A 12,257-nucleotide genomic window follows, 5' to 3' on the forward strand; every position below is an offset into this window, starting at 1 on the left:
CAGCAACAAAATCTTCCTTGGTGCTCTGGTCTGAAATTGATGTCTAATGTATCTGAAGGAGATAAAGAGCTTTGCAATTCCTATTGAACCAAACATTTTATGGATATGATCGATGGATCGTGAATACAGTTTTAAAAATCAATGACATTACAATCTAATTTAGATGAGTGGTTAAAGAATAAACCATTAAAAATAGCAATTTTTAAGACAGAAATATGTTTCCCATACTCTTGTCTCTGCTTTAAAACAGTGATTGCTAATAAACCTAGAAGAGATCAGTTATTACTGCAGACTGTACAGCTTTGTATAGAAACATTATATCATATTAACTTGAAGCATATGTCACTATCAGTAAACACCAAATACTGGGGTGAATAAAGAATAAAGAGTAGATACAAGGAACTACAGATATTAGGTTGTTTTTTTTTAAAGACACAAAGTGCTGGAGTACCTCAGTGAGTCAGGCAGCATCTCTGGAAGACATGGACAGGCAATGTTTCGGGTTGGGACCTTTGTTCAGATTAATTATAATGGGGGGGGAGAAAGTTAAGAAAGAGCTGAGATGGAACAATGCCTGGCAAGAGATAGGTGAATATAGGTGAGGGTATTTTTGGCAGATGTTTTGACATATGGTCAGAGATGAAAAGAAGACAAAAGGCTGTAAGGTGGGGGGGGGGGGGGGGGGGGGGGGGGAGGGAGGGGTAGGTGATGGTGAGTGGGGTTGGATCGTTACCAAAAAATGCAGTTTGCACTATTGTAAGCTACCCAAGTGGAATATGGGATGTTATTCATCTTGTTTGCATGTGGCATCACTTTGCCAATGGACGAGGCACAGGAGGGAAAGGTCAATATAAGAACGGGAAGAGGAGTTCAAATGATTAGCAATCAACTGCCTGGGCAGATTCATCTGGGGAAAATACATCAGATAAGTTTTTATGGGTCAATTTCACATGTTGGAAGACTATCAGAGTTCCACCACCAGTTTCTATAGCTAACCAATAGCTCAGTTGGGCAAAACTCAATAACATTGAAATTTTCCAACATTTTTATTTTCAACAATGCAAAATGACTAAACAATAAGCCATTTTCATTTTCTGCAGAACTTTAAGTTAATTTTATGAAATAATCAATAATGATGAAAATATTTCAAGTCAGGTGAAGTACCAAAGTACATCAGGTAGCTCTACTGGGGAAAGCTGAACATTGTGGGGTCCTACAAAGATATATTCAATTTCTAATTTTGCCCTTACATTAATTAATCTCAGCAGGTCAGTCAGCAAGCTGCAAATGCTCTCAACAACCAAAGGTAACTTGGGAAAAATAAGTAGGCAAATACCTATTTTTGGAAGAAAAACAAGAGGGTGAAAAAACATAAAAGAAAACTTAGACCACACCGACTATAAAAACTGATTAACGAAAATGTGCTAAAAACTTAATATCTTCTTCTGCAACAAGATGAAAAATAATCTACCATCAACTGAAGCAACATTAAATGAAATACTTCCACCTGTACCTTAAATTTCATATTCATATAACATTACGGCCTTATAATGCGGGTTTATCATCACAACTGAATGGTTAGCACAGCAGACCAAATGCATAGGAGAAGACATAGATTCAACATCAATCTTGTACAACCGGGATTGATGATCCTGGAAGTCTAATGATTTCCTCATAAAAAAGTAAAGGCTGTAGAATGTAGAAATGTATCCCCTTTACCAGTTCCTCTGCTATAAATCTCAGAACATTCGTTGGCACCAATTGCAGCAGTAATTATGAGGTCGTAAGTGAATGGTGGCTTTAGAGATAATTCACTGGTGCTTCAAACCAACCATCAAATGTTGTTAATGGTTAATCGGCAAACTCCTTAAGGGTTTTCTTTTCCTAAACTTGCTAGTTCTAATTGTTGTATTGAATGAAATAACTGATTTCGGAACATTAGTTAAACAACAAGCTGTAACATCCAAACAACGAAATAAAAATCGATAAATTATTAAGCTGGTCATCCAAAGAAGTCTTTCCTTTCTTCACATCCTTTTGTCCACTCATTTGTAGACTGTAGATACTCCGTGTTCTTTGCCAGCATTGTCAGAGTCACTAACATTAATCTTTCAATGGGGATTTTTTTTAAACAGTTATCTTTAACTTCAGGCTGAATATGTCACATCCCATTACCCTATAGCACTTTACTCTGGTTTGTAAGTGGGAGCTTTTCAAAATGAAGATAGCATAGGCCACCTTTGTGTTTGGAAAGTAGTTACATATACTCTGCAGTTAATTCACAAATTTATGAACTACCTTTGTGCCTTCTATAAAAGCTTATATCTTTGCATCTGCAAATTAAACTGTAAAGTAACTGGAGGGTGTGCTGGAGGGGGGGGGGGGGGTATGCAGGGCTCTCACTTACATTTTTTCCCTGTTGCCAGCCGGGCAACCTAGGCAGTTTTTTAGGTTGCCAAATTACAGTTTAGGAGGTCATTTAAAACGGTTTGCATGACGCATGCGATAATTTGCTCGGACGGAGTGCGTAGTTACCAGTCGGAATTATGCTCAATGAAGCATTCACATATTATTTCTGTTTCAAATAAAGTCACAAACTAAACATATTCACCATTCAAGACATGATATATGCCACAATGACAAGAAGCAAAATTATAATACAGTATCTCAACTCATTTTACATGTTGCAATGAATGCAATTTCTATTAGTTCTTTCCACTTCCAAACAAAAATGTGGTTGGATTATTCAGCGTATGATCAACCTGTCAATAAATCCTGGACCACGGTAACATATATGCTTAACCATGCACACTACAGATTGATGAAAGCATGTTTTTGGTGAAGGACTGAAAATTACCATGACATGGCCATAACATGGTTCGTTATTGCTATTGGTACAGAAACACTCTCGCTTCCCACATAATTTATCAACAACAAAATATACAGGTTGCATGGAAATTTCTAAAGGCATTTTATGATAATAGCTGTTAAAACCGACTATACACATCTGACAGGTTAAACATTACACTAACTGACAAGAGATGGCCAAAGGACATAACTGCAGCAAATGTTCTTTTGGTAATATGTTTCAAGCTGTCAAAACAGCACATTACCGGACATTCAGATTAGATGTACGTGTTGTGAACAACAATGAAGATACACAGTTTGTACGCACCAGATTTTAAAAAAAATTATTGATAAATGCTGTTTCCATCATTCCCACCAGAATTAACTTTAAAATTTCAACTGAAATATCTCCTGACCAAATTTGTGATGTATATGACCGACTGTAGAAGTAAAACTTGGATAAATCCAACGTATAGTTGTGAATGTTGCTTATTAAATAACTACAGTACTGATACTCCATATTAAGAGCATAAGAGTGTGTGTGAATCAGTGCGGGGTGGATAGATGGCGGGGGGTGGGTTGAGAAGGCAATTGGTATGGAATATATGGATTGAGGCTGGTGAATTAGTACGTGTAGGTTGGAGTATGTAAAATTGTGAGGGGAGAGCAGGGGGATGTCAGTGGTGTTGAATGGGGGATGAGTACGGGATGGATGGGGGGGGGATCAGTACAGGATGAATGGGGGGGGATCAGTACAGGATGAATGGGGGTAGACAAAAATGCCGGAAAAACTCAGCGGGTGAGGCAGCATCTATGGAGCGAAGGAAATAGGCAACGTTTTGGGTAGAGACCCTTCTTCAGACTGTTCACTCCATTCTTCTTGAATGGGGAGGATCAGTACAGAATGGATGGGGGGGGGAGGGGGGGGATCCGCGCAGGATGAATGGGTGGTTCAGTACAGGATGAATGGGTGGTTCGGTAAAAGGTGAATGGGGGATCAGTACAGGGTGAGGGGATTAGTACAGGATGAATGAGGGGTCAGTGCAGGATGAATGAGGGGATCAGTGCAGGATGAATGAGGGGATCAGTGCCGGATGAATGAGGGGTTCATACAGGATGAATGGGGGGTGGGGGTCAGTACAGTGTGGATCAGAGGGTCTGTGCAGGATGAATGGGGGATCAGTACAGGATGAATGAGGGGATCAGTGCAGGATGCATGGGGGGGGGGGATCAATACAGGATGAATGGAGAGTTCATTAAAAGATGAATGGGGGATGAGTACAGGATGAATGAGGGGATCAGTACAGGATGAATGGGGGGTTCAGTACATGATGTATGAGGGGATTAGTACAGGATGAATGGGGGGGGGAACAGTACAGGATGAATGGGGGGATCAGTACAGGATGAATGGGGGGATCAGTACAGGATGAATGGGGGAGCAGTACAGGATGGATGGGGGGGGGGGAATCAGTACAGGATGAATCAGGGGATCAGTACAGGATCAATCAGGGGATCAGTACAGGATTAATGGGGGAGCAGTACAGGATGGACGGGGGAGCAGTACAGGATGGATGGGGGAGCAGTACAGGATGGATGGGGGAGCAGTACAGGATGGATGGGGGAGCAGTGCAAGATGAATGGCAGTGCAAGATGAATGGGGGGGGGGGTGCAGTGCAGGATGGATGGGTAGGGGGGTCAGTACAGGATAAATTGGGGGACCAGTGTAGGATAGATGAGGGGTGGCAGGAGAATCAATGCAATGTGGATAGGGTGATCAGCGCAGGATGAATAGATGGGGGGGGGGGGGTAGATGGGGAGGAGAGCACAGGGGATGTCAGTGGGGACTGAATAGAGGCGGGAATAGGGATCAGTGCGGGATGGAGAGGAGGGGTCTCAGGGGGAGGGGGGGGGAGGGGGAGGGGGAGGAAGGAAGATCAGTGCTCCTCGGACAACATCGCCCGCTGCCTTGGCCATCACTGTCCACCGCCAAGTGCCACCGCCAAAGGGGGAGGCGGTTGGGATCTCCTCGCCACCACCTCCCCTCCTCCGCCAGCCGACAGCAAGGTGCGGGGCCGAGCGGTGCAGCTCAAAGATCCTATGGATGTAGGATCTTTGGTGCAGCTGCTTCAGACGGCGGAAGGAGGCTTCCCCCTCCCTCCCTCCCTCCACCCGGCCTTGGCGTGCGAGAGGGTTTGTTTTGAAAGCGATTATCGCCGTTAGCGGATTTGCAAGCAGCAGCCGCTATCAGGGTGGGCGGGGTACGGCAGGAGAAGGAGGTGGAGCCGCTGTCTCGTCCGCTGTGCTGCTGTGCGGGGCCCGTCATGAAAGGAGGTGTGGGGGGGGAGGGGGATGGGGGAAGGCGGGTGCGGGGTGGGGGAGGGGGTAGGTGTGGGGAGGGGGGTTGTGTGGATGGGGGTGGGGGAAGGGGGTGGGGGAAGGGGGTGGGACTTCATAACTTCTGTACTATTTCACTGGTCAGAACAAAACTTATTTGACTTGCAGCAGAGGAGAATGGTAAGGTGGCAAAAAATCGTAGTGCTATGGGGGATCGTTTTTGCGCAAATTTAATTATAACGCAGACAGAAAGTGGTCAAGATGAGAGTTTTAGTAATATATAGATTATTCATGAATAAACCTATAACAAAACAAAGAATGGTAGCTGATGCAAGGTAAAAGGTTATGCGTATTCCCCACGTGCAAAATGCAATTTACTATACCATTGGGGTGGGAGATTGCAACCTTCACATGGTCCGCCCTGTTTCAACAAATGCAATTAACCTGGCGTGCACAATCAAATAAGATCAAATAGAACAAGTTGTCCCACAACTTTAGGTTGAGCACGCCATACACAAGAAGAAGACCATACCATCCCAAGTGTAAGCTGAATTCAAAATATTCACTATGCATAAGAGGTCGATATTCTTTTTCCCAAAGCACAATGACAAATATTGACAGCTTTTACTACTTTCAACGCACCAATATTCCAGGTAGACATTCAGTCAAGTAAGTTGAATTACTGATCAGAATCGAATAACAGAATATGCATTTCATTTCCTTTTGTGCAAAAGTATAAGTCATTTATCTTTGGTGGTCTAGATAAGGAGAAGAGAGTAATCTTATCAGGGGTAAGAAAAACAGAGGCATGTCAAATCCCTTGAGTCAATGAAGGGAATACATGAATGATCTTTGGTAGCCCAGAGTGAAGTCAACCAAATCTCTGGTCGTCTTGCACTAGTTTGGCCTTCACTTATGCTTTGAATATTAAAAAGTTCACTGCAGTATTTGGCTGCCCTGTGGACTTTCATATTACTCAGTGTGCAATGATTAGGGTAAAGAATATTTTTAAACCAGCCTATTATTTCAGATGCATATCAGTGATGTTGGCATCGACATAAAAAAAACATAATGATTACTTTAATAAGGATTACTGATAATTACTGTTTATACTAAGTACTTCTTGTTTGATTCTTGCTTAAAAGATTGTTATGGAATTCTAAATTAAGGTCGAATGCATCATTTTAATGGCTGGATTACATCACAACTTGAATAAACTAAGATTATAACATAACCACCATATTTCTGATAAAGAATATGATAACCATAATTCATGGAAATCTGCACCAATAATCAGAACTAGATGCCAATTTGTGAACAATGCAGCTGATTTGCAAAAATGGCAGCAGGTTCTAGGCCAGTGCAGGTAGCTATATGTAATGGCAAAAAGACAACTGTAGAACTATAAGCCATCTTATATGACTCTCTGTGAAATTCCCATGGGTACCTGAATTGCAGCCAGATTTTTCTCTTCTTGTGTAGGAGCCTGATGGACAAAGCGCAGCCAATTTGAATGCCGAGGATTGCTGGCATCCAGAATGTACAAAACCTCTCCCTTATTTCCACGTACCTACAGATGTGAAAGGAAGTCCAGATTATGGTCTGCCACAGAAAATATAGCAACATTATTTAGAACATATCAACGTTTTCATTCTCATCCACTCACATTAATACACACCCCATAAAGGCAAAGCCCTCTTGGTTAGTTGAACAAATTTGAGAAAAATTGAATGAATGTGTACCACACAGCGTTGAGCAAAAGCCTGTACAAATGCTGCCTGAATTTTCAATGACGACCTCAGTCAAGTCCTAAACTTCTCATACATATACACATCCATATCGTTCATAACTGAAATGTAAATTGATAATCTCTCCAATTTACTCACTTTTATTTATAAAGCATAATATTCAATTCTGCTCCCAAGAAATGACTGTTCAACTACTGTCACAAAGTCTACAGTAGATTCGGGTGATTTAGCTTTTGTACATTAGCAGTCTAATGGAATGGCTGGAGACAATTATAACAAAACGTGATTTTTACAATCTGAACTGTTATACTTTTGCAAGTAATAGGTCAAATTAATGAGGCATCCAGCTTTGTTAACATTCCAGAATGTCCACAACTGGTATCCCAGAATCCCCTGATGTTACAGAACAGCTCATTATCCATGTGATAAATTGGACCTTCCAAAGTTTATTGAGAGAGTCATTAATCCCAGCAATGTCAGATAACTTTCACCAAACATATATCAGAAACTTTTATTTTTTTCAATTACATGATAAATGGCTCCTTCCAGAAATCAGTTGGAGAACTATAACCATTTGTCAATTTTCAGCTTCTTTATAGTTCCAATCTCATATTTGAGTTGCTGAGTAACTATAAAACCTAATAGATTCTTTAATAGACAACTTTGCTGTTTTTTTCTTTTCTGAAGGAAGCCTGGCATTTAAGCAATTCCTATCATTGGAAAACAGAACTAGAGTGAGATAAAAAGGTACACAAAAAAGCTGGAGAAACTCAGCGGGTGCAGCAGCATCTATGGAGCGAAGGAAATAGGCAACGTTTCGGGCCAAAACCTTTCTTCAGACAGCTTTTTTGTGTACCTTCAATTTTCCAACATCTGCAGTTCCTTCTTGAACAGAGTGAGATAAAGTCAAGTTCAGTCCCATTACTTCAAACTTTCAAAAAGTTGAAGAGTCCAGGTGATTTAGATCTCCGACTTCAGTTGACTGTAATAGTAGTATTTTCAACTGTAGCTACTGTTCAATTTCACTCTCAATAAAATGTCATTCCCTTCATCTTACAGTCTATATGTGCCCATTTGTATTATTTGATTCTGAATTACGACTGGTCAGATGGTAAATCCATTATCACTTCACTAAATGTCTACACTTTTTCCTCAGCATCCTACAACCTTCTTCCAGCTGTAATGAGTTAGTTGATAAGGAGGGCACTTTTATATTGGCTGAATCCTTATGAGACCAGACTATTAAAATGACTGATTAATTCACATGCATAGTTAATACCACTAAATTAACTTCACCAAATTGGAACAGAGGCTTTAACCATTAAGATAGCAATAGAAAGGACAGGCAGGTGGGCAGAGGAGGTGGGGTAATCCTGTTGGTGAGGGATGAAATTCAGGCCCTTGCGAGGGGTGACATAGGGACTGGCGATGTAGAGTCATTGTGGATAGAATTGAGGAATTGTAAAGGTAAGAAGACACTAATGGGAGTTATCTACAGGCCTCCAAACAGTAACCTGGATATAGGGTGCAAGTTGCGGCAGGAGATAAAATTGGCATGTAACAAAGGTAATGCCACTGTGGTTATGGGAGATTTCAATATGCAGGTAGACTGGAAAAATCAGGTTGGTTCTAGACCCCAAGAAAGGGAGTTTGTCGAATGCCTCTGAGATGGATTCTTAGAGCAGCTTGTACTGGAGCCGACCAGAGAAAAGGTAATTCTGGATTTAGTGTTGTCTCATGAACCAGATTTAATAAAGGGAACTCAAGGTAAAGGAAATGCAAGGAGGTAGTGACCATAATATGATAGGTTTGAGAGGGAGAAGGTTAAATCGGAAGTGTCAGTGTTGCAGTTGAACAAAGGGGACTATGAAGGCATGAGAGAGGAGCTGGCCAAGTTCGACTGGAAAAGGATGCTAGCAGGAATGATGGTGGAACAGCAATGGCAGGAATTTCTGGGCATAATTCAGAAGATGCAGGATCATTTCATTCCAAAGAGGAAGAAGGGGAGTAAGAGGCAACCGTGGCTGACAATGGAAGTTAGGGATGGAATAGAAAGAAAAGAAATGTATGTGTATAACATAGCAAAGAGTAGTGGGAAGCCAGAGGATTTGGAAAATTTCAACGGACAACAGAAGCTAACAAAAAGGACAATACAGGGTGAAAAGATGAAGTACGAAGGTAAGATGGCCAAGAATATAAAGAAGGACTAGACTAAGTGGGACCCATGGGTCCCATGTTCACATAGGAGGGCTGGTCCCCCAACGCAATATTCCACCTCTCCGCCAATATGGGGGGGGGGGGGGGGTACCCATCTGGAGCGCTAGTATGGGTGTTGTGGGCCAAAGGGACTGGTTTCCAGAGGGCTAGTATGGACATTGTGGGCCAAATGGGTTCTTGGGCTGGCAGCTCAGTCACTCAGGCCTGGTGGGCTGACAGCTCAGTCACTCAGGCCTGGTGGGCTGGCAGCTCAGTCACTCAGGGCTGGTGGGCTGGCAGCTCAGTCACTCAGGGCTGGTGGGCTGGCAGCTCAGTCACTCAGGGCTGGTGGGCTGGCAGCTCAGTCACTCAGGGCTGGTGGGCTGGCAGCTGAGTCACTCAGGGCTGGTGGGCTGGCAGTTCAGTCACTCAGGGCTATTCCTTAAAATTCCATTTCAAGCAGAGTGCAGGCCACCACATTCAATTTCATAGCATTTCAAGCAGAGTGCAGGCCACCACATTCAATTTCATAGCAGTTCAAGCAGAGTGCAGGCCACCACATTACATTTCATAACATTTCCAGCAGATGCAGGCCACCACGTTCAATTTCATAGCAGTTCAAGCAGAGTGCAGGCCACCATGTTCAATTTCATAGCAGTTCAAGCAGAGTGCAGGCCACCACGTTCAATTTCATAGCATTTCAAGCAGTGCAGACCACCACATTCAATTTCAAGCAGGGTGCAGGCCACCACATTCAATTCCATAGCATTTCAAGCAGAATGCAGGCCACTACATTCAATTTCATGAAATTATGTATTGCTCTGGGAAAAAATCAGAGCCTTTTGAAAGTATGCATTCTCCTTTTGAACTATATTTAATTTTGATTTGAATTTAGAATCATCAAACCATGACATTAATAAAGGGGGTATATGTTTGTGGAAACGTTACTTTTTTTTAAGTAAGGCTTTCGAGAAATCTAAAATGCATTAGAAATATACATTTCAATGCACTCTCGCCCAGAGTAGGTGAATCGAGGACCAGAGCACAGATTTAAGGTGAAGGGGAAAAGATTTCATAAGGAATCTGAGGGGTAACATTTTCCACACAAAGGGTGGTGGGTGTATGGACTGGAGCATATATTGGCTGGGAATACTCTCGTCCATTCGAGATTTCATTGTTCGAGTAAATTTGAATTTGAACCCGCATACGTTGAGTAGTACGCACCAATGCTAATTGGTCCGATCAGAGCAAACTTAAATTTGTAGAATTAAAGTAACTAAATACAGAATTTCACATTGAGGTTCTGACCTGTACGGTAGAATTCGAATTCTGTGTGTATAGAACTTTGAAGTTTGTAGATTGATTCTGAATAGCTGCTGATCAACCGTGATTAGTAACCCTCTGATCGATTGTTGATTAGTACCTGATAATGAAGAGTAACTGAGAGAAGGGAACCTAATTTTTTTGTAAAACGCAACCGGACGGGAAAAGTACCCTAGGTAGGAGGAAAAGTATCTGAAGGGGAAAAGTAGTCAATTAAGAGGTAGTACCCCTCAGGAAAGAGTACCCTAGTAAGAGGAAAATCTTCGGTATCAGAGGGAGAGGTGCACTGGTTGATAACAGCGTGATGCGGAATTGAAATCAAGTGTTTATGAATTGTGCGCTAGCGTGTTGTGACTATAGTGTATTATAAATTATCTTTTTCGGATCCGAATTGTATAAATACTTTGTTGTGGGTAAAACATATTGGGAGTGTGTTAAGATCGTGAACCGCTACTTGGGAATGACTGGGTGTGCTTAAGGATTTTGGGTGTTGGATAATTGCGGTAAAAGTGCGTTTAAATTGAATATATGGGATTTGTTTAAATCGGAATTGTCAGTATTATTAGAGTCGGATTCATGGTGGTTCGATCAGGGTTCGTATTCTTTCGATCGCTGTGTCGGGGGAGGGATACTCCGTTGACCGAGTACACCACGAGGAGGATTTATTAGAGTGCGTGATTAAATCATAATAAGTGGATGCTTGTTGTGTATATTGGGGTGTGTCTTTGTCTACTTATAATTAGGGGAATAGTTTCTTGTTTGAGTATAGTTTTGCTCGCATGGTTCAGTTTTATCTGTTTTTGTGTTCTGAATCAGTGTTCTGAGTGGGAGAGATTGCTGCTAGAAGATTTGAATATTAAGCACCTTAGTGTAGAGACTGAAGATTCTTTGTTTACAGGCTGGAAATTGAATAGGTGATTGTAAATAAGATCGAATTGATAAGAAAGTTGAATGCGCAATTGAAGGGTAATTGAGTAGAATAACTGCACAGAGTGATGATCGAACTGAGCGATTGAATAGAACGATTGACTAGCGGTTGAATAAAATTGAATGTACGATTGTGCGAGAGAGGTGTGAATCTGTTAGACGTTGGCCATTGTGTGGAAGCGATCGCAGTGGCATTGGAGACTGAAAGGGAGAGGAGGTGTGAGTGCTTTAAAATGTATCTGTATTGTGTCTATTGTATAGGAACATGGGAAATAGTCTAGAGAAGGACCTAACAAACATTTCCGGAAACCCACTGAAAATAATCTGCGATAAAATTCCTCAGAGGCAGAAAGATTAAGAGGGATAGACAGAGTTGATGTGGATAAGCTTTTTCCATTGAGAGTAGGGAAGATTCAAACAAGAGGACATGTTTTGAGAATTAAGGGACAAATGTTTAGGGGCAACATGAGGGAGAACTTCTTTACTCAGGGAGTGGTAGCTGTGTGGAATGAGCTTCCAGTGGAAGTGGTGAAGGCAGGTTCGATTTTATCATTTAAAAATAAATTGGATTGGTATATGGACGGGAAAGGAATGGAGGGTTATTGTCTGAGTGCAGGTAGATGGGACTAGGTGAGAGTAAGTGTTCGGCAAGAACTAGAAGGGCCGAGATGGCCTGTTTTCGTGCTGTAATTATTATATTATATGGTTATAAAAAAATTAGGAAGTGAACTTTGGCCGATGGGTGGGTTGAAGTCTGTAACAGGAATAACCTACATAGAAAAAATTATTTGGCGACATGGGGATAGTGAAGAAGGGAACAAGCTCATTAAATTATGGAAGATGTTTTATACCAAAAGGAAGGTGAATACAGTTGTTCTGCTA

At 41.8% G+C, this 12,257-nt stretch overlaps 1 protein-coding gene across 3 annotated transcripts in view; it reads right to left on the reverse strand.

Moving 5' to 3' along the window:
* Positions 1-12,257, reverse strand: part of prdm5 (PR/SET domain 5) — a 304,708-nt gene that overhangs the window by 259,597 nt on the left and 32,854 nt on the right. For all 3 annotated transcript variants that reach the window (XR_004412498.1, XM_033023632.1, XM_033023623.1), the window contains exon 3: positions 6,629-6,751. Coding sequence is in view for 2 of the 3 variants with exons in the window: in XM_033023632.1 (XP_032879523.1) it covers positions 6,629-6,751 (123 nt within the window). In the remaining variant the exon portion in view is untranslated. The remainder of the gene's footprint in view (positions 1-6,628; positions 6,752-12,257) is intronic.

This window comes from Amblyraja radiata, chromosome 1 (assembly GCF_010909765.2).
Source record: "Amblyraja radiata isolate CabotCenter1 chromosome 1, sAmbRad1.1.pri, whole genome shotgun sequence".
NCBI classification, from domain to species: Eukaryota; Metazoa; Chordata; class Chondrichthyes; order Rajiformes; family Rajidae; genus Amblyraja; species Amblyraja radiata.